This window comes from Anas platyrhynchos, chromosome 7, assembly GCF_047663525.1.
Source record: "Anas platyrhynchos isolate ZD024472 breed Pekin duck chromosome 7, IASCAAS_PekinDuck_T2T, whole genome shotgun sequence".
Taxonomy (NCBI): domain Eukaryota; kingdom Metazoa; phylum Chordata; class Aves; order Anseriformes; family Anatidae; genus Anas; species Anas platyrhynchos.
The window spans coordinates 15274750-15298121 of NC_092593.1; the positions used below are offsets into that span (position 1 = coordinate 15274750).

At 44.8% G+C, this 23372-nt stretch overlaps 1 protein-coding gene and 1 long non-coding RNA gene across 2 annotated transcripts in view; both read left to right on the forward strand.

Moving 5' to 3' along the window:
• The first annotated feature begins 10877 nt into the window (after positions 1–10877).
• On the forward strand, positions 10878–14458 carry LOC140002918 (uncharacterized). Its single transcript, XR_011810580.1, has 3 exons — positions 10878–12366; positions 13122–13333; positions 13791–14458. It is a non-coding gene; the product is annotated as an uncharacterized lncRNA (long non-coding RNA).
• A 730-nt stretch (positions 14459–15188) lies between these two features.
• PDIA5 (protein disulfide isomerase family A member 5) overlaps positions 15189–23372 on the forward strand; it is a 97883-nt gene continuing 89699 nt past the window's right edge. The window contains exon 1 of the mRNA XM_027461140.3: positions 15189–15383. Within this exon, the coding sequence (XP_027316941.1) occupies positions 15273–15383 (111 nt within the window). The 5' untranslated portion in view covers positions 15189–15272. The remainder of the gene's footprint in view (positions 15384–23372) is intronic.

Genomic DNA, 23372 nt, shown 5'->3' on the forward strand with positions numbered 1-23372 from the left:
CCCCAGACCTCAGGGGCTGTGTTCAGCACTGTCCCCCACCCAGCAGCACCCCAACATCTCTCTGTCCCTTCATGACTGATGAAACCACCTCTGTGTCTGGTGAGGGGCGCCAAAGACCTATCACCCTCAGAGGGGACAGTCTCATGCTTTTTCCCTCAAACTCTGGAAACCCTTTCATGGGTGCACAAAATCAATTATACATTTAGATCTGGAGCTCCAAACACCACAATCTCCCCATTGTCCCAAACATGACTGAAGCTGTTGGCTCCAGGCCTTACCTCCTCCTGGGTGACAGCCCCCGAAGAGCTCCTGATGTGGCAGCAGGACACAGCTCCACCAGCCTCACTGATGGTCGCTCTCCCTTCTCCACCACCCAGCGCTGCCGAGGTGCCATGCCAAGTCCTGAGGGAAAAGGTACGCCTGGTAGGCTCAGGGAAGATCACCCAGGTCACAGTTTTTGGTGGAAAAGACAGTAACACCCAGCAGCCTAGCGGGCTGCATCTCTCCTCAGGGCAGACACCCGTACTGCCTCAGGGAGGCCGGGCAGCCCTGCCAGCACCACCTCCTGTGGGCATCTGTAGCTAATGTTACTCATCCTATTATCAGCTGGCACAGACAACTGCATCATTATGTTCTTTCCTTCAAAATTTAGCCATGTTTTGGCTAAAATGTCCAGAACCATCACCCAGGTAAAGGTGAGTGGGATTAGGCTCCCCATGGGTTGTCATTCAGGCAGAAAAGGTGCATCTTTTTCTCTCCAAGGCCTTGTTTTGGTCTTGAATGATGGCACAACGTGTCTTCCCCAAAGGTTACCACAATGCAAAAAGTTAAAAATAGATTTACTTTACTCATGGAACAGACCCAGAGAGATGAGATGATTTTCACAGTCGGTCTCTCCTCAGTTGTGCACTAAAACCGTAGCTACGAGCTCATCCTTTTTCTTTGGTGGCAGCTATCTAACTAAATGGGTATTCTTCAGTCGAATCAAGTACATTGTGCTCTGTGTGGAGGTTGTCAGCTCACTGTAACTGCTCCAGAGTTGGGTTTTGTTCTGTTTTTAAATAACAGTGAAACAAATTCAATTTTGAGCTCTGGATTAATACCCAGCATGGTTTTGGACCAATGTACTTGAATACATTAATGAAATTTTGCTTTATCCTTGGTGTCTTATCTTCAAGAATATTTTAAATTTACATTTCTTTCCTTTATCTTTGCAGTGTTTCTAGCTTGTAAATACACATAATACATCCTGGTTTTGTTTGCCTGTTGATTTTCTTTCTTAGGAAAATAGATAAATAATTAATCGGTGAATAACAGAAAGACTGCTGTTGGAATTATGCCAGATCTAACCTTGAGCCTTCTCTATTTCTTTGTAAAGTATAGGGAAAAGAAAAATGAAACAAAGAAGTACAAACACATAAAACATGTAATAAATTCTTCCTCAGAGTGAAGAGCATTCAGGAAAACTCCTTCCTTTCCAAGAGCATCTTTGGTCTGTCTGATATGGTATTGTTGTCAGGTACATTGGGGTCATTTTGAAAGGAGAATGTGACAAAACAATGTTGATTGTCTGATAATTAAATGTAGCTGTCTACAGCTGCCAGTCAGAATCAAATCTGAAAATCTCATCAGCAGAAGCACAAAATTCCTGCCACCTAAACTGAAGGAGGAACTCCGTTACCTGGGAATGAATAACAGGCTATTACAGTCTCTGCAGCCAGTCGTAAAAAGGAAACATTCAGTGCACTGCAATTATGCCATGCATCATAACCTCTCCGGTTATGTGCAGAGTAAATGTAGATTGATCATTATTAACATCAATTTTTGGAAGAATCAGCCTAAGTACCTCACATAATAGAAAATAAACTCATTAGAAGACGATGACATGAAAACTGGAAGCCTAGGTTTCTTTTTCATTTTTAGCTAGGTCTTTCTGTTATTTCCTCTGTTGTCTCATTGAAGATTCTTGGTTCGAGCTGCCTGGAAAATTGGCAGTTAAGGAGAGTTTCTCAGATAGAATATTCTGAAATGGCAGTGAAAAAGAAAAATATTTTGATTCCCAAACATATCTGCATTGCCTCTTGGGAACTGTAGTGCAGGTGTTGCAAAATAGTATTCTGCATGCTAGGTTGGGTTCCTTGTCATGAATAAGTAGATCAACATGCCCTTCTCTTTCATTTTATTTGTAAAGGGAATTGGTGCATCACGGCAGTGACACGGCCACAATGCACCCAGGGCAATAAGAAGGGTGTAAGACAATCATAGTATGTGTATGAAAGACTTTAGTAATGTTACAAAATTGTAATAGCCGGTGTTATGATTAGTTTCAGCTGCAGTTTTCTGCAGAGAACAAGTACCATCACCCAGAAACATTTATAATTAAAGTAGTTCTGTTAAAAGCTCAGTTCTCCACCAAAAAGAGGCTAGAACTGTACTTTTTCATCAGATTTGCTGCTGATAAATGGAACAGGCACTGCTTCTGCCTGCTTCTTTCTCAGCTCCCTGTGGATCAGACTAAATGACAGGGGTTGCTCCCTCTAATTCTCATACATGAATTGCAGTGCTGAGATGCATTTATGATCATGACCATGCATTCTAGCAGAGATTGCTTCCCCAAAAGCTTAATGGAAAAGACCCTCTTAGAGAGAAAGGAAACAATTTTTCTCAGAAAAAGTCCGTAGGAGAAAACAATCTTCTCTAGATTCTGGAACAGTAGGTTAAGTATCATTTAGCAAGCACAGAGAAAAAGCCATGCCTGACTGCTCTCCTGACATACAAATCCGTGCTTAAATGGGCCCTGTGAAGGGAGTGGGCTTTTGTGGGAGGCTGTTGCTTCTGGAGAATTCAGAGGAACTCAGCATATTGTGTTGGCATTCCAGGAAACTGGTATATTTCTGAAAATGAAGCAACAATGATGAATCAAATTTTCTGGAAACAGCAATACAATGGGAGAAAGAAAGGTAATCCAGTAATTAGTATGCTAGCCGATAGTTTTACAGACTTTAGTATCCTAATATACTGCAGCCTTCCTTCATCAGTCTCTTAAACCTAGATCCTCAGAGGGATCTAATCCTTATTGATGCTGATTTTAATAACACCAGAAATACTTTCAAATATCTCTGGGTCCAAAATTAGAATGCATCTTTTTATAATTTTAGACTAATATAATGCTTCTAGATTGTAAGCTCCCTGCACTCTTGTTGCATTAAATTTGATGGGATAGATGAATCAAAAGTGTGTTCGTGACCAGTACTGAAAGGCTAAACAGGGTTCAGGATTTTGAATGCTGGGATTTCAATCTATCTAACATCATAGCAACAGGGTCTGTGATCTTGGCCGACTCAGCAAAACCCTTGCTAAAGAAAAGCTAAAAAGAGGAAGATGGAATAGAAATAGATGGGAAAGAAAAAAAAAATCCAGAAAGAAGAGCCACAAGTGCTTGTTCATTTTTTTAGCCAAAACTGGCAAAAGTAATGAGTCAGCTAGGTCTTCCTCGCCAGTCTTTTTATTTAATGGCTCTTCTGAAGTGTCAAATAGCGGATCCCTCTATTATTTTAACAATAAACAGATGTGAGGTTAATCTAGCACATTCTTTTCTAGTTTTGTTTCCTTCTTTCATCACAAATGGTTTTAGTAGTACAATTAGGCTTTTTTGTTTGGATTAATCCAGGCCCTTTTGCTGCCTTTTATAAACAAATCATTGTTACCTTGGGCAATTTAGTGTATATGCCATAAGGAATAGCAACAATAATCTTTTTCATCTGTGTTTGTATAGCAGCTACTATAATAGAGCTATGCTCCATGATGATGTCTCTGCAGAGCTATCACAATGTAAATAATTAATAATAACAGTTGTTTAACACTTGAATGGAACTCTGTTGTTTGTAAACAAAGAACTTTTATTTCCTCTGCATTGCTTACTACACAAAACATAAAATGACTCCCAAGGAAGGAAGCTGTTTTCCTCACACACTTGGAAAGGCACAGGAACTCAGCAACCCATCGAAAGTGAAAGGTCAAATGGATTTTCAAATTATCTCAATTTGAATGCATTGTGTTATTAGTAATAAGGGTGAAAAAATCTGATATTTATGTTAACAAATTCATCTGTCAAAATGACATTATAAACCAAATAGACAGTGTAGTAATATTGTCCAGTAAATCCATGTGTAGTTATTATGAGAAGAGAAAAATAATAAATAGATTGAAAGATAAGAAAATTTTAAAGGACATTTTATTATAGTATATAAATACAATTACAATAGCAAAACCATATCAGAAGTTACACAACACACTTTGACTAAGAAACATTTGTGAATATTACAGAGAAATTGACTTATTTTGCTTGGTCTTACTATGCAGTCTTGCTTGCACTTAACCATGCATTGCAGTATTTAAGTATCAAAACAGCATATAACCAGAATATTTTGATTTTTTTTATTTATTTTTTAATTCCAGCAGATTTGAGAGTCACAGTTTTCCTTTACATAAGTCATACCATCCCTTTCGTGGTACAGATGGCTGAGTATTTTGATTTATGTAACCTGAATATATCCATCTTCCTTAGGAAGAAATTATGTTTATATACCAATAAGGAGAAAATCCTCACCCTAAAATTCTTACTTTAAACAGACGATATTAAAATAAATCCTTTCCCACTTAAAAGTTTGGCATTTATGGGTACACAACCAAACAGATATTAATGTCACAGGAAAAAGCACAAACCCAAGAGATTGTGGTAAGGCAGAATACCTAGGTCACACATAGTCGAACACCCCTGCTTCTGTCTTTTTTGACCATCTCAAGACTGAATCAAGAGGGAATGGAAAGTACGTATTACTGTCATGAAGCTGCAATACACTAGCAATAAATCAGATCGGAAAGCCTCTGTAATGAAGGGGGTTCCTCTTCCAAAGAAAGTGCAACAGAATACAAGACCTTATAGCTTAGAGCTCTCGTCTTGGGAATTTTTTTAGGAGTTATTTAGTAGTTTTTCATTAGACAAATTAACTGAATTCAGGATTGCTCACGTTTCCCCCACAGGAGACTTTCAGTGCAAGCAACTCAAACAAATATCCGGGGCCCTCTGACTTCTGGGGGCCCTGCACACCTGGTCTATCAAATCCTCACCTACCCAGAGCAGCTACAACCCAACCGTGCCCTGGTACTTGTGGCACGTACTAGGTATGTCACCTTCTTCCTCAGAGTGGCAAGTAGCTCACATAAACTGTGTGCAAAGCGAGATAAAAGCTCTCACATGGGAGATCTCGTGCCTGTGGGAGGCAGAGGCTTGTGGCTCCCTGGCCTGGTATGGGTTGTATTGACAATGCTGGGATCCGTGTGCCTGGCTGACGACTTAGAGCAGGGTCTGGGAATTTGGCAACAAGAGGTTAAAAATGGGGAATATGGTTACTTTTTGTCACTGCAGTGGTAAGACTCCATTTCTAAGTGATGTTTAGGACCTTGCATTTTTTGCCTGTCCATACCGACGTCTCAGACACGTGCCCTGTCATTGTTTCCCATGCTAGCTGCCCAGATCTACTGCTTTCATAAACTCAGGGAGCTATGGCACACTTCAAATCTGCAGCATTTTTCACTGTCAGCCTGTATTTCTTGGGTCACATTCGCTGCATCGGCTTGCACTTTTACTGCTACCATTTGCTGCTTGTCATTGACAAGCGCCTTCAGCAGGTGCTCAGTTTTTCTGCTGTATAACTGACAGGAGGGGAAAAAAAAGTGGTCGTTCCAGCGATGTTCCTTCCGCGGCGCACGCGGGTAAATGAGCTTGAGGTGACCCTGTCAGCCTCCACTAAACCTCATTCTATTGCTTTTTACTAGTTCAGCTGGACAATGCCTTATTAGTGTCTCAGTGCTGTCCTCGTCTTATATTTCACAGACTCCAGTCTGCACAGATCTAGTTTTGGTTGCTGTTTTATTACCATGCTATCCTTCCTCTTATTTATATATATATATTGCTTTTTTCTGGGTTGCTGCCAAGAAGCAACTTGTTTAAAAAATAAACCAAATCCAGATCCTGGCTTATGTCACCCTAATAACCTCAAATCCGTAGTCTTGTCTCTAGGGTCTACAGCTCATGACACCAAGTTACTTCATAAAATGCAACTGGATTTGATGGCTCGTGGATTTTGCTCCAAAACCCCTGAAATTAACTAACTAGGCTGCAGTTTCCTTCAGATCTATCCTTCAAGCTATCCTGGAGTCACTCTACGAGATCTTATAGCTCCTGTGAAAAGAATAATTCATTAAGTCTTGCAGCAGATTTCACCAGCAGTTCTCAAAGCACTTCACTAGCAAGGAAAAGTACCATTATCTCCATTTTATAGGTGCTTAACACATTTTTACACAATGTTTTTGAACACCTTCTTGTCTTGTCGCTGTTCATTTCTTCCAAGACTGTTTTCTTAGAAAAACAGGTATCCATTAATGTTTGAGCATATTTTTTTCTGCAGTCCCCTTCCTCCTTCAGTGCACAGGATAGATGATGCTCAGTCCGTGTGTAGCTCTTCGTATTTTGATCCATCTTCCATCTTGCATATATCCTTGCCTCCTCACAGTCTGCTACTCAAACTTTGCCTTGATGGGAGTTACATTCATCACAGGGTCTTTTGCATGTCCCCTTTCATGAAACAGCCAGAGTGATTCATGCAGTTTGTTTTCCCAATTATAGTAGGTTAAAAGAGGATGCCCTTTTACTTGATAAATAGGGAACTGAAACAAGGGAATATAAGGTTGAGTTCCCTATATTTGAGCGTACTGTTTAACTACATAAGACCTTGTATTTCAGAACAGTCAGCTGTATGGAGTGTAAGTACTCACTGCACTGCTCCGACAGAACTCTGCTTCTCTTATGAGTGCTCAGTATTTCTGCAAATCTGACCAGACACCAAGCTGGGAGCCAAGAAACAGAGATACCAACATTTAGGGGGGATGTGGAAAAAAAAATCATTTAAGCAGTTTGCCCAGTGCTACAGAGATTCTGCTTTATTAATGATAGGTCTGTCTTTTTCCTTCCAGTTATCTCCAGCCTTTAATTACAAGTCCCCCAACAACTGCAACAAACAGGTTAGGGAGTCTGTGGAAATTAAAAAGGCATAATTGTGTAATTAAAAACTCCACCTCACAAACCATGTTCAAGAAAGCCAACACAGTTTTTCAAACATCCTTAATCTAGCATTTCCCAACTTTTGAGTGAGCTCCTTTGTTCCTGATCCTGGGGGTCTTTCTCAGCCTAGAGGCACCCTGTTTCCCCAGCGCAAGGGGCTGAGATTTCTGGCACAAGGTGGAGAAGAGGCTCAGCCGATGTGTGCAGCTGCAGGCTGGGCTGCAGGAGCCATGGGAGACGGGGACCTGAGAACGCAGGCGCTTGCTGTTACACATGTGCAAACGACAGCATTGGTTTGCTTTTTTAATCTGAACTTAATTTGGGAAAATTGGGCAGTTCTTCACAGAGACTGCAAAGGGCATGACTCCGCCATGAAGGCCAGATGCCTGCTGCAAGGGAGGAGGGAATTAGAGGCTTTCAGACTAAATAAAGGTGGGCAGGAGTTTCTAAGGCACCTCATCCGCTAAGCCTAATGCTTAGAGATGGCTGAACAATTCTGGCAGAAGTTTCCCAAAGTAATTAAACTTGAAGCAGATGCCCCGAATAGAAAATTTCTGCTCAAACAGTTTAATTTAATGAAGAGAATCATACCTGAAATAATGAGGTTGTATCAGAAACCCTTCAGTACCTGGTGTGGTTTCTGGGTCCACTCACCACGAGATAACCCCGCCAGCTGCTAGAAAGCTCCCGGCTTCTAAAGCCACTTTTGTCTATTTTTATGTGTGCGTAGCCGATGAAGCCAGAATATACAGGAACCAAAAACACGACCAATGAGAAAATCATTGCAGAAGGAACCGAGAATCGTTATTATTTATGATGTTTACTGTATGTGCCTAACGACTGACCTACTAAGTAGGCCCTTGAGGAAGAGAGCAAGAGACAGTCTCTGGCTCAAAGACTTTATGGTCTGAGTAGCACGAAAGACACGAGATGGAGCAGTGGATATAATGCATAAGGATAGTGAACAAGGAGACGGCAGCAGAGGAACTTTTTTTTTATCTACATCTTTCTTTGGGGGGAAGAGGCGAATATCTTATGTAAGAGGTCAGCTAAGCGGAAAGAAATGTAATTGGGAAATGGATATTACAGGGAAAGACGGCCCAGGAGAGAAGAGAATAAGAGGATATCTGTGAGGCAGGAGTGGAAAAAAATGTGTAGGAGCAAGAGAGTTCGAGAAAGCCGCAGATGAAGACAGAGCCAAGACGCTATAGTGCAAAATCCAGACCGTCACCTGCGTGTGCAGAGATCCTGGCTTTGGCTGCGTGCGGCTGGAGCCTTTGGCTGGCTCTCCTGCTCAGCTTTTTCCTGGGGGCACAGGGAGGCGAGGGGAGAAGAAGTCACCTGGAGACCCCCCTCCCTCTCCCGGGCCCCAGCAAACCGCGATGCCTGCCTGTCCTGGGGCCGTACCGCAAATCCAGAGTCTCCGGCTGAACCCCAGGAGGAGAAAATCGTTTTTCAGCTTCAGCAAACAGCCGTCTGATAAGGCTTTTTGAGAGGGCAGGCATGTGGATACCCTTGATAATAAAGGTGAAGGAAGGAATTTGGTATTACGGTACCAAGAGCCACACAGAGGTTTTGCTAATTATCTTAGTAAAATAAATATATCCTGAAAGGGAGATCTGGGGGAACAGCCGAACCTTACTATGATCCTTTGCAGTAGGAACATCCATTTTCAACACAGACCCTACCAGAGGGTTTCACAGCGGCAACTGTCTGTAAATCTCACTGTTTCACAAACAGCAGCCCAGTAACCTCCTGTCACCAGGCTTATGAATATTTCAAGAGGAGAAAATGAGAAAAATAATACTTTATAGACTTATTAATGGTTGCCAGGGCCCCGGGACAGAGCTCTGAAACAGAATTTAGGTCTTCTAACTCCTGTTCTTAGCCTGCAAGACAATCTTGTGGCTATAAGACCCACCTTAAACCATCTTTTCATTGCTACAGTGGAGGCAAGAGACAAGCCTGTATAGAAATGGCTGACACTGAATCCCTGGCAATGTTGAAGTCGTGCTACGTGGACAACCAGCTGAAAAAGCAGGAGCAAATCAGCTTCCTGAACAACCTGTTTCATGGGCTGTTTGCTGTTGTTTTTTTTCTCACTTTTCTCTATTGACATTTCAGTGATGTCCACTACTGCTCTCCTCTGCCTCACTTCCCTTAGCACTCTACCCTTTACTTTTTCTGATTCCTTCCTTTTTTGTTCAGCATTTTTTCTCTCTGCCTCCTTTGTTTCCTTGTTTCTCAACTGTTTTCCTCCTTCCCTTACTGACTTTTCTCTCTGACAGCTGGGGCTTGAGCCAAAGCCTGCTGAAGTCAATCCATTACCTTCAAAGAGTTTAGGATCAAGGCTTTATTCCCACTTGCTTCCCTGCTTTTTCTACAAGCTCTTTTCACATGCGGCATTCTCAGTGGTGTTTCCCTACTAAAAGGTGGGTTACCACAGTACGCAGGAAGGAAAGAGGTTTAGAGACAGAAAATCCTAAGGACCTAGTAAATTCCTTACTGAGTTGCTAAATTGCTACCCTGCCTGCACAACTGCAAAAAGCCAAAGGATTTGACGGAAAGTTGTTCTTTAATGCTAGCTTCATCACAACGCAGCTCTTTCCATATGACTGTGAGTGGTGGTCCTTGCAAAGACAAGGTCTGTCAGGAAGGAAATCCTTCTCATTAAAGTCTGCATTATTGCACGTAGTAACTAGTGACTGCACAGTCGTACATTTAATTGCATCTGCTGATCTTGAGCTTTCCCAGGCAGTACTTTAATCACACAAACTAATACCAGGAAAGCTGAAAAACGGAGAAAAAAACCACATATTGACTGGATAATGACTATGATTATATGTAATAATATAAATTGCCACAAAACATCTGTTTAATTTAATATATGCCACATATACGTGTGCACGTGTGTATATACACGTATAGAAAACGTAGATATAAAATTATCTACCTACATACAGAGAGGAAAAAGTACTGAATATGGATGTATTGCGTATATTGGCTATATTCTCATAGGACAGATGTATGAAAAATATTTTAGTGGAACATTGTTTGCAGCAAATATACAATATCTGATGGTTGAATGCTAATACACTTTTTGTGTACAATATAGAGCCAGATGCTCAGCTACTGTGGAAAGATGCAGCTCCATCGAAGACTGAGGCCACTAGTGCAAACACTATTTTGGTCAACCAAACAATATTTCGGTTATATAATTATAATCCCACCTTTATATTTAGTCCTTTGAATGCATGAATATTTTGTGTACCCGGACCAGAGGCATAATAACTCCACTCACACAAGAAGCCCCATCTACTTCCCCATTGCCACCCCTTGGTGTGAGGCTACCCTGAGCAGCATGGCACAATCAGTCTCAGTATGTGAACTTACAGAGTGAAGACAAACATTTTGCCAGCAGAATTAAGAACTTTATTTTTCAAAAATAACCAGCTGGGCCCCTGTTACTGGGGTATGTAGGTGCCATCACAATCCAAGGGGTGTTAGCTAAGCTCCACTAATGCACCTATTTCTGTTTTACAGGTGGAGACATCAGCCCCTGCTAGACCATATGAGATGTAAATCCTCATGCAGGAAACCTGTGGTTGTGCTATGGACTGAATTCAGATTCAGATCTCAGCTCTCTTCACAAGCTCATTGTTCGACCCTTTCCTGATGATGCATTCAAGGTAAAACAGCCTGCAAATATTTTATAAAGCTTCTGCAAATCACTAGAAAACCATCTCAACTGCAATACTTTGGAAACACTTGGTATTGCTGTAGTTACTGCACAACAGCTAGACTCCAATGGTTGTTTTAATCTTGTTTAAGCTATTCTCTCAGCAGGTAACTGAGAGACATAAATTATCTACTACCTGCCAGCAAGGTGCCCATACTGTAGAAGGTTTTTTATGTTACTCAGGAACACATTATATCCAGTTTTGGAAATTCAGTGAAAGAAATGACAGTGTTCTTAACAGTAGGTCCACTTAAACCTAAAGGGGCATGCAGACCTCAGAGTTAAAGAAAGCAATAAAAACTGTAATGGAAAAAATTCTAGGAAGAAAAGTTTGGAAAATATCTGTACTCAACTTTTAACTGACTCCTGCAGTACCTACTGCTCTTTTTCCTCTCCTATATAAAGAGCATCTGTCTACCTGTGGTCCAAAAGTACTTTGATTCTAGACTGAAGGAAACAACAACAATAAAGTACCAAAGTAAAATTCCCATGAAAGCTCACAGCATGTGTGTATTTCTCCTTTGTGCTGTGCATGCTCTGTACAAAAAGTGCACAGTCCTTCAGGACCTCAGAAATGTAAAGGGGTATGATGCAGAAAGTAGAAACACTGAGCGATATGGTTGCACAGGGCATCCTTGCAGAGCATTAAGGCTAAGAGCCTTCAAACTAAACTCCATCCTGATTTGCCTTCATGCCATCCTCATTCACTGCAGAGAGTGAATCAGCTGAAAATCACAGACGTGTTACAGCAGAGTAACAGACAGCAGTCTCTTGAGACTCATGAAGTATTTCCACCATTAACAAAATAGTGGTAAAAAGAGTTTATGCAAAAGTATGAAACTGGAATATTCAGCCTAAGAAACAATCCTCTACATTACATCCGCACCTTTGTGTCCCTCATTTTGGTGTGCTAATAATCTATTGTGTAACTTGTTAGCTGATGTGTATGGATACGCTGCATCTGCAGCCCCGCTCCAGGTGCTGAGGAGGCAGGAGTGGAAAGCTGCCTTCAGGCTCTCCCCTCTGACAGCCATCAGCTGGAGGAAAGCGCTGTGCAGCTGTGCCTCTTCTCTGAGACCACTCCCATGCAAAGTCCTACAAGGGCTGGTCCTGTCTCTTTTCCTTTTCATCATGTGCAGAAGAGATGTAGGAAAGGTCACGATGAGCCCAGGGCTTCAATACCATCAATCTGTTGATGGCAACCAGCTCGTATGTCTCTTTTCAGCTGATGCAATCAGTGCCATGACACAGATGTCACAAAAATTATAGGAGATAAGACCATAGATTAAAAACAGTTGGCTGAAGCTGAACTAAAGGAAGAGATGGTGCTGGAAGGAAGGAGGAGACCTTGATGCAGCTACGGCAGGGAGGGAATTGTCCTTTCATTTTGGGTGCTATGTGGTTTGGGGTCCCGGTGTGGAATACTGGATTGCCCCTGGATTCAGTTTGGCTTGCAAAGTGCTTGTGTCTTTTTCTGTCTGCTCTACTGTCATTTTTCTGTGTGGTAAAGGTGACTCATTTTACCTTTTATGAGAAACTGACAGAGACTTGCTCAGGTTAAAATGAGAACAAAGAATAAAGCTTGTCAAATAAAGCAGCAACATATAGGAAATACAGAAGGTGTAATTCCTTACAGACATACTTACTGTCAGTCCAGTTTTATATTTTATTCTTGGTAAAATAGGCATTTGAATATAGACAGACAAGTAAGGATTAGCAGTCCCAACGCAGACTTTGGAAACGAACCTCATCTGAAACTGTCTGGTTTTATAGCCCTGGGCAAATCACATAATCTCTCTGCTACTGTTTTCTGATCTATAATCTAAGGGCAGTAATTCTTTCTTGCCTCTCAGTGGTGAATTAATGGGTGCTCTGACACCCATTTATTTGGGGTGCCCTCTACCAATATTACAATTATGAAGAAGCAAGTGGCATGTTATGTTAATGCCAAATAGATACAGGGTAAAACTTGGATACTACTGTAATGAGTTCATTAGTAATGCACAACTGGATTGATTAAGTACTTGCCACTGGAAAGCCCAGTCCAGACCTGATACTTGATATATTATTTTGACCTGAGACAAATGCTCAATGATTTTGTCTTTTAAGTTCAGGCAATGCCTGTCACGTCAATACAAATTATTGAGCTGAACTGAAAGAAAGAGCTGTAGTTGTCACAAGGATACCCTCTTTATTTTCTTCTGTATATAAGAATTGTGGCTTTCCAAACTGGACTATTTTTTTTGATTAATCTTTCAGAAAATCCACCACACTGAGGTTACTTTTGCATTGCCTGGTACTGGTAACTGTGATGTGAAGCGTCAGAAGATATAACAGTTTCCTACACAAAGGAGTCACAGGAGGATTCAAACAGTCTTTGAGGACCTGGATATCCAACTGAGATTAGAGGTCCGAATGAGTCAGGGTAGTTGTGTGCAGAAGCCTTTCAGCTCGGGGCTAGTGATCTGGAGGTGAGCAGCGTCTGGAAGAGGTGGCCTGTTCCTGGAGGGTTTGATCGCTTGTTTGAAATGGCTTCAACTGGGGATCCAATGCCTTTTGCTGGCAGGCTGATTATTTTATTGTTTTGGGGCCTTCCACTGTAGATGAAGAGATTCCTGCCTTTCCTTTCCTCCCCTAAGTCCCTCTCTGGCTGTGCGTCCTTCCTCATCCCAACCCCCTGTCGGTTCCTGCTCTGCTCTGCTTGGGCATTCGCTGGCATTTTAAGGTGAAGCTAAGAATTGCCAGCCCTATTTGGAGAATGGGAAGCGAGGTGTAGCACTGTGAAATGGTTTGCTAAAGGTTAGCCAGCTGTGACTGAGGAAGGCGTGCACTGTTCCTGCCGCAAAAAGATGCCACAAAAGTGTAAGCGCTCATAGTAATAACTTTCTCGATGTGTATTTCTGCTTTGCAAAATTACATCTCCACCAGGGGACTTGTTAATGTCAACGGTGTTCAGTTTTCATGATCACCGCTTGAAGTGATCAGTCAGCTGTATGGATCTACAAATTGCTCCCTTGAAGCCAGCCTCTTGGTGTAATGCTCAGGCGACAGCCAGCCGCAAGGATCAGACTCAAAGAGACGCCTTTGATTTCCCTTTGATGTTTCCGAGCCAAGCAACAATTTCACGCGGCCACTGGGCTGCAGGTGAGGATCCCGCCTGGTTGCGGGAAGCCAATTTTAACACCTCTGACCCACTTTGGTGCTCGGATTACCGGAGGACAGCCGGGATATCATGGTGAGGCAGAGTGGGGACGCTGCATGTGCTGAGTTTTGGCCTGGGTGCAGCCAGACAGTGCTGTTATAGTGGAGGTCACACAGACCGAGCCAGGTCAGAGAGCTGTGTTTGTTACAGATCCAGGTCAGGCTCCCTGCATTTCATAGAATCACAGAATTTCTAGGTTGGAAGAGACCTCAAGATCATTGAATCCAACCTCTGACCTAACGCTAACAGTCCCCACTAAACCATATCCCTAAGCTCTACATCTAAATGTCTTTTGAAGACTTCCAGGGATGGTGACTCCACCACCTCCCTGGGCAGCCTGTTCCAATGCCTCACAACCCTTTCAGTAAAGAATTTCTTCCTAACATCTAACCTAAAACTCCCCTGGTGCAACTTAAGCCCGTTCCCCCTCATCCTGTCACCAGGCACGTGGGAGAACAGGCCAACCCCCACCTTGCTACAGCCTACTTTAAGGTATCTGTAAAGAGCAATAAGGTCGCCCCTGAGCCTCCTCTTCTCCAGGCTGAAGATTTATTCCCCTGCAGTTTGGCACTGCTGGACTGCAAGGCTCTCCTTTAGGTTTTAAGGGGTGAGAGGACCGCAGTACTCTCCTTTAGGATTTAAGGGGCGAGAGGACTGCAGGAATCTCCTTTAGGATTTAGGACACGTGAGGACTGGAGGGCTCTCCTTTAGGATTTAAGGCATGCAAGGACTGCAAGGCTCTCCTCTAGGATTTAAGACGTGAGGACTGCAGGGCTCTCCTCTAGGTTTTAAGGGGTGAGAGGACCACAGGACTCTTCTTTATGATTTAAGGTGTGAGATGAAGGCAGGACTCCTCCTTAGGATTTAAGACGTGTGAGGACCGCAGGGCTCTCCTTTAGGAGTTAAGGCGTGAGAAGACCACAGGGCTCTCCTTCAGGATTTAAGGCTTTTGAGGTCAGCAGGGCTCTCCTTTAGGACTTAAGACCTGTGAGTACCAGGGGCTCCCCTCCTCAACCCGCCCCTTTCCCCCAGAGCAGGAGCCCCCTCAGCGCCCTGAGGGGAGGCGCCGCGCCTACAACCCCCAGCATGCCCCGGGGCGGCGGGGCGGGGCCGGGCGGAGCGCGCGCGCGCGCCGCCAGACGTGGCAGCAGCGGGGCAGCAGCCGCATCCCGCTCCCGCTCCCAGCCCGCAGCGGCGGGGGCTCGGCGATGGCTGCGGCGGGGCTGGGCGCGGGGGCTGCGCGCCGCGGGCGGCTCCCGGGACCGGGACCGGGGCCGGGGTTGTTGCTGGGGCTGCTGCTGCTGCTGCTGGGCATGGCGGTGAGTGACGGGACGGGACGGGACGGGGCAGGACGCGGCGGGGTCCCCGTGCCCCGCGGCGGGAGGAGTTGGGCGAAGTTGGGAGCGGGCTGGGGCCGGGTGGCGCAGAGCCCCGCTGTGAGCATCGCCCCCTCCCTGCCCCTCCTCGCCTCCCTTCCCGTCCCTGCCCTTCTTTCCCTTCCCCTCTCCCCGCTTTGCAGCGAGCGGGGCTGCCTCGCTGGCTGCGGGGCGTGAGCTCCTCCTGGTCCTGCAGCCTGGGCACACGGAGTTAATAATTAATGGCTAATTACCGCAATTCTCGCAGCACGCCAGGGTTGAAATGCGGGGCCTCGCAGCGAGCAGCTCGTGGGTGCAGCCCCGGCGTGGCACCGCCGCCTGTGCCCTGCTCGCTGCGGGACGGGGCAGCGCCGGGCTGCCTCCCCCCGCCCCCCTCTAATTTATTTATCGAGTTACAGTGAGGCTGAGGCGAACTCTTCCTGAAATGCTGGAGAGGTCTGGGAGCGCCTTGTCCCACCCCGCCTGCCCGTGCCTCCTCTCCGGTGCGCTCAGCCGTCCTGGTGGCAGCGTGCGCCCGGCGCTGGGCATGTGCCGTGCACCAACTGCACCCAAATTCCGTCCTTTTCGAGGCATAAACGTGGGGAGTTAGCTGTGACATTGCCTTCCCCGTCCGCTGAGACTGTGGACTTTCATTCACTGTAACATTCATTTTATGTTAATGCAAGTGTTTTGCTGTGAGTTCTCCTCATAGGTGGAGAGATCTTTTTCTTCCAGGTGAAATCAGGCTTTCCTCCTGTGAATGCATTGCTTCCAGCTATTCTTTGGACCTTTTGTATCGCGGACCTGTTGCCTTTGAGAGGAGCAGAGTAGGCTTGCCATTGTCAGTGAAATGATATGATGCCATTATAATTTATCCACATTATTCTCTCTTCCCCTTCTTAACTTGCCCGAGCATTTTATTTGCTCTGTGATGCTGCATGCTGAGCAGATGTCTTCATTGAGCTGTTGATTCAGCTAATTCTTTCCCCTTTGCTGTGTACAAGTAGTTTAAATTATTTCTTCCAATTTGCATTATCTTGCACTTGAAGGTGTGATTTTTCATCTTGAAATATGTAACTCGCTCTACGCCAGGATTAAAAAAAAAAAAAACTAGCCTACAGCTGTGACATTGCAAAACCTGCTTTTAATTTTTTCTTGAGTCAATGTTTGCAAAGGCAGTGAGGCTGCTTAAATCAGGATGTTCTCAGTGTGCAGAGTTAAAGTGCAGGTAATGCTGGCCACTTGGTGGGACAGAGGTTAATGAGAACATTGTCTTTCTTTGTAGCCCTGCCTTTCTTGATGTTTACGGTTTAGGTTGACACAACTAGTTCTTTATGTATCCGAATGTGATTTATTTATTTATTTTTTTTCTTCTGGAAGTGCTGAGTGCCAGCAGTGCACCTGGGATAGCAGCTAGAGCTGTGCATGCTCGGTGCTCCTAAAATACAGGGGTCATTTTTTAAAACAGGACCCAAAATTTGAGGCAGCTTCCGAGAATTGAAGTCCTTATCTCTGCGGGACTTCCTGTGTTTGTCGAAATAAAGCTGCAAAGCTGGATGAACAAAATGCCGCAAGGTTTTCCGAGGGAAGATGCTCGGTTATCTTCCGCAGCGCTGCAAATCCGTGGCCGTCTCCGCCTGCCGTGGAGGTTTTATTCTTAAATGACTTGGAGAGTCATAGGGAAATTGTGGTTTCACTTGAGAGATACTTCCCTGTTTCGGAATGTCGAGTGGTTGACTAAATCCCCTGCTGGAGGGGCTGGACATGCTGGTGGAGGCGCCGGGAAGGAGTTTGCTTCAATGAGGGGGATTTGTATTCCTCCGAAGTGTCAGGTGCTGTCTTCTCCCTACCAGAGGCCAGCGGCTGCTTCCAGCAGGACTGCACATCTGGGATACGTTTGCTGTGCAAGCACCGCCTGAATGTTATCTCAGGCTGACGTGGCAAAGATCAGTTAGTGCTTGGTGTGCTGGTGTGGCAGCAGGGAAACTGAGTCAGGACAGCTTGGCCAAGTTACAGCCTTCAGGAAGCACGAGGCTGCTCGCCCTGGTGCCATTCATGCGCGGTGCCTTCAAAGAAAGCTTTTAAGGCAACGTGTCAGGCTTCCTGAGCCTGAAATCTGAATGGGTCCCAGGTAACGTCACTGGATGTGGCTTTTTGATGTCGTGGCCCTTGGGCTCGAGTTGAGCAGCGCCTCTTCATTCGCTGTTCCTGTTTGTACTGCAGGCGTTGCTTTGGGAAGCGCCTCGCTGCACTTGGAGCAATGGCACTGCAGAGAGTAAATCCCTCACTGACTGTCCTGCTTTGTCTGCTGCCTCTTTAAATATAGATTTTATAAAACTTGCGGCAAGGGCTGTGCTCCATCTCCTTAGATGCCCTACCCAAAATAATCCTTGGCTTTCAGGGCTGGTTTTGTTACACCTCATGTGGTGGCATTTTGAATCCATGGGCACCGGTGCCGAAACTCTCCTTCCCTTTAGAAGGACTGGGGCATTGCTGCAAGCACGGTGTGGTCACCAGAAGTGATGTTTCTGCTGAGAGCAGTGGGCACTTGGCCACGAGTGCTGTGTTTGTTCTATTGTTGGCCATTTCTTTTGCTTTTCAGCGACGTGGTTCCTTGGGGTCCCCCATTTCAGTAAAATGGGGGTACTGAGGCTAACCTTCCTTCAAAGCTGCTTTTGGAGGTGTGTGCACGGAGAAACTCAATGCAGCTTGGAACCAGCATCACAAACTTAACGTTGCCTTTAATTCCTTGATGCGGACGGGGTTGCTTCGGAAGGAAGGTAGGGTTTACCTTGATCCTGCCACCATTTTGAGCATGTGAATCACAGGAAATGGCGATCTCAAAGCAGGTATTAAATTTTGGCACTTTGCTAGCTGGGAGCAGCAGGTAGTGTTCATGGAGAGCACTGAGCTTTGTGTGCTTGCAGAATGAAAGTAAGAGGTAATCTTTTTTGCCGTGGGTCCTGCCTGCTTGGGTCCATAGTCCTGGAGCAGATTTGCTGAGTGATTGCAGATAGCCTCCTTCTCTCCACCTCTCCCAGTTTTTGGGAGATGGGACACCATGGGCATGCGGTTGTGCACGGCTCTAGGATCGCTGGCTTGCTCAGACGCTGCCTTTGTTTTGTCTCTCACAGATCTCTTTTTTTTTTTTTTTTTTTGCTCCAGCTGTTTAAATTAAGCTTATTCGCCTCTCACCTGGCAGAAAAATGTGAGGATTAATTAGTTAATATTTGTGCAATGCTTTGAAGATAATGAATGCTGTATGAAGTGCTAAGGATTTTCAGGTGCTGTTTTTTGCCCTCTCTTCTTTAAGTCCCATAAATAGTGGCTTTGTCTTCCTTTTATAGCACCTTCTACCTGCCTCTTGTGCTAGGCGATAGTTCTTTAAACTTCTTCAAAATCCAATCTCTAGTGGGGGATTATGTGGCGTGAGCTTTCCTCGTGCCCTTAGTTTCTGAAGTTATCCAAATGTGCTTGTTCAGAAGTGACACCTGAAATACTTTTTTATCACCAGCTTGTTTAATATATATTGCGGCACTGCCTGGCTTGAAGAGAGAGAGCGAGCTTCACGTTCATAATAAGGAGAAAGTTCTTTGTCAGCATTAGTAATTGACCCTATTACAGTTGGTTGTTAATTAGCAAATAGTTGCACGGTTTTTCCTTCACTAAGCATTTGAAAACCAGAGATAAACCATACAATTAATTGGCTACGTGGAGCTTTGCACCAACCTTTAATACAGACTGTTATGCCTGTAGCTTATGTTTCTTAAAACCCAGTGTTTAAGAACAATATGAACAGTAGAGACTAGTCAAATCCTGACGTCGCCATGGTATTTTTGCTATCTTCTATATTTGGAAAGCGAACATAGCGAGCACCACGTTAAGTTGAATGTCTTATTTGTTGCATTCTTGAGTCTAAGTTTAAGGAATATGAGGACACTGTGTCAGGATTTTAATTTGCCTTCCTTCGTGAGCAGAAGAAGATAAGACACTTGTCTCTTTCAGACATGACCCACCGCAGTAAAATGTCAGCAGCTCTTGTTTTTTTTTTTTTTTATTTCTTGTGTGGCTTGAGGTGAGCATTAACTGATCTGGATTATATACAGAATAAGAATGTGCCCTTTCGTGGAGCTCAAGGGGAAATGAACAGAGAAGGAACAGAAGTGTCCAGTGGGACTGTCTGCAGAAGTGAATCCGTCGGGCAAGAACGTGGCTCCTGAGTGCTCTCGGTCACCTCAAGCAGAAGTCCTTGGTCTTCTGGCAGCTTGTGATAGCTGGAGCGCTCCTCAGAACCTGTGAGAGGCTTTTTGGACCCATCGCAGGTGATGTCCTGTGGCCTCTGTGCTGGTGGCCATCAGCACACCGCAGTATGGGAGCCCTGGTGGTTGTCCTTAGGAAAATGTGGTGGTGTGGTCCCAGTGGGGCTGTAGGGGCTTCAGGTGTGACCGCTGAAATCGGAGAGCAAAGTGTGTCCCTTTCTCCTGCCCTTCCTTCAAATAATCAATTCTTAGCAGGCTTCCTCGAGGTATCTTTGGGTGAAAGAGAGAACCCCGTCTCCCCTCATCTGGTTTGATTAAAATGTTTTTACAGCTATTTTAGATATTAATCATGAATGAAATCAGGGGACTGTCCTGCTTATCACTATCCATCCTGGAAGACATTTGTTACAAATGGCTCAGTGATCACAGCAGCACAGCCCTGAATGTAAATAGCTGAGGAGGGAGGGCTTGAGTGAAAAGCAAGCAATTATTGCACAAGGTCAAGAGCGGTTTGTATGATGAAAAAGGAAGATAAAACATCTGCAGTCAAACGGTGATTCATGTAAACATGAGAGCTTTGGATTTGAACATCGTGTATTTTAAGCTAGAACAAACTGGGGGGAAGGGAGCAACACATCTGTTCTTCTACAGCTCTCACCTGGAGATAACTCGGAGCTGGTATGTTCAGTACGAGCCCTCCACCTGCACCCTATAGGACCTGTCTATGTCGTGGGCTTGTCTGTGGGTTTACAGAGCAGCACCACTGCAGGATGGGGATGTGCCCTCAAGTGAAGTGCGTGTCCTGCTGCAGGCTTTGTTCTGGGGACTGAGATGGGAAGGACAGGTGAGATCTGGTCTTGTTCTTGGGGTTTCCTATCTTTTTTTTTTTTTCCCCACCACATTGGGATGTAGCAGGCAAGACATCTTTTTTGGGTGTGAAACGTTCTTCCCCCCTCCAAAGAAATGAAGTATGAAATTAAATTTTGTGATCTCTGTTACTGCTTGGAATTCTGCGGCAGGTTTGGTTTTCAGCTAAATTCCCATAAAATGCCTTGTCAGACACAATCTGTTTCATATGCACAAGGTCACTCATTGACCATATTTATGGTGGGTTGAATGCTGTTGTCCCAAAATGAGAATGACATCAGTGGGCGACTAAGCTAGGGCAGAAATCAAAGTCAATATGTTGCTGGAAAATGGGCCTTTGAAATGGTGCTTGAGTGTAAGACTCTGCTCCTGCCAAGCAGCAGTTGCGCTGGAATCGGTGTTCGCATCGGTCCTAGCTCTTCTTGATGAACAGTCTGCAAATTGTCTACCTAATTATACATGCAAGTGTTAGTGTGTGCATAAAAACTGAATGTTGACATATGGATTCAGGCACTGAAGCACTGTTTCAGCCACGTATCTATTTGTAATTTTTATGCATAATTTGTGTCCAGGGAAATACATATTTCATGCATTTCAGTTGGAAATAAGAGAATAGGAAATAGTTCTTCTGTCCAGTGTACAATGCTACTCCTCTAATAGTTACTCTGTACTTAACTTTGATTTGTTTTTTTCTTGTTTTTAAAACTGCTTTCATTGCTGTTGATAAAAACTTATCCTCCAGGCATGCTCCTTGTCCTTAGCAAGAGACCATGCCGTTGTGAAGCTTTTGTGGGGAGCAAGTCATAAATTGAACTTGATTCTGTGGGAACAGCAGTTAAGCATTTATCCAATTTAATTTGAATAACAAATGTAAAATATGAAAATATTTTCTTACGGCTGCTTAAAAGATATTCCCATTTTCCATTCTCAAATGAGATTCGGCGAAGAGTAAGGACTTGAGAAATAAACCCGACTTTCTCAGATCCTTGGTGATTTTGAGAAAACATGGCCTGAGGGATGAGCACATTTTCCCATAGCGTCAGTCCTGGTAGTATAATTAGCAAATAGTTATTTGCCTGGAACTCGCTTTGCCTCCAGGTTTCTGAAGGCTCAGATGGGTCTCGGGTAGCGGCTCAGAGCGGGGCTGTGGAGCGCGGCGCTGCTCTTCGATGCTTGTGGATGCTCAGCAGATCTGCGAGGAGCTGCTGGAGAGTGGGCGAAGGGAAGGGAAATCACACCTCTGACTGCTCAGGCTTCTTCCACCTAGCTGGTAAGATTAAATATTTAAATACAGGCTTTGATTTGAAGAGCAGAGGTGGAGCTAGAGCACGTGTGGCTCTGTGCCTTGTATTCAAATAGCGATATCTCTCGGTGGTTTTGAACCGGCTGTCTCGAGGGGTTTGGTTCCCCTGTTTCTTACTGAGAATCTGCGATGCAGCTTGGATCAGGCACTGCAACCACGTGTGTGCTGCGTGACCTGTGCAGCACAAAAGTCTGTGAAAATATATTCTGATTCAGATCTTGAGCTAGGAAAAATACGCAGACCAGAAGTGGTACCAGATTTGTATTTTGCAGCCTGCCTCGTGTATGCATTTTTCTGGAAGCCCCAGAAGAAATCTCCTGCATCCAAGGATATTGGGTGACTGTTGCACTGGGGACAGTGCTCAGAGCTGGCTGCAGATGAGGACCCGTTCTGCCAGGCAGTGTGTGAACACAATATGAAATAAAATAAACCTTCCCCCATTTTTACTTCAATTTCTTCCCAATGTAACCCTCCCTGGGGAGGGATGGTACAGATGCTGCACGCGTTGGTCCTAACATGTCTTCTGCTTTAATGGGGACTGCAGTAGGCAGCTTCTTGAGCAGGCTCTTAGTTGAAGCATTTAGAGCCTTCCTTAGCTTCTCAGTGGTGGTTGTGACTAGATTTTAAATCTTCAGGATGCTCAAGTGACAAGAGAGTTTCGCTGGCTTCTTATTTATAGAGTTCCATATGTGTGAGTGCAGCACTTCCTGCTGCATGCGAGAGGAGCCTTCCTGCCCAGGAGGGACCGTCACCTTTCTTGACCTCTCCTTTCTTTAATAGGAGCTCGTTCCCCTTTTGTGCCCTGGATCGAAACAAAAAGCAGCGTGCTCGCTCTGGCTGGCTGATGAGCTCTCCTGCAGTCTCTGGCAGAACGTCTGGAGTAAATCTACCTGAGTCATGCCTGACAATTACAGCCGTACGGCGCACAACATGCAAATCAGCCTCGTCCTCGCTGCCTGTGGGCTGTGCACAAGTGTGATGCTGCCTTTCGGCGAGGAGTGCAGAACTGCTCCCATGAGGTGGTTTCCCCACCCTCTTCATTTCAGGCTGCTGTAGCCCCATGGAGGGTGTAGCTGCTGATACAGGCGTCGCAGCCTTGGCTCCGTGGCAGGGCACATCAGCCCCATGGCTGGGACTGGCACCCGCTGAAAATGCCTGCTCGTCGCTGTGAGCTGCCAGCAAAGGTTCTTTGGGAGGTTTGATGGGAAACTGGCCTCTTATTTATTCCTGGACAGGGCTTTTTTTTTAATTTCAGCAGGAGAAAGCCGGAGAGCATAGAACGACTTAATTCTTATCAGTTTGCAAACACCGCGCGATGCAAATGCTTGTTGGAAGGCAGTGAACTTTTCAGCACAGCTGATAACCTCCCGTATTGCTGCCGCTGCCTTAGATGCGCAGTCAGGGCATTTCTGCCCAACTGGATGCCTTCAGCTCTGGTTTTTATACCCAGGAAAGGCTGCAACATTAATCTTAATTAAAAGGGAGATAATGGTTTATTCTGCAGGGCTGACGCACAGTGGGTTT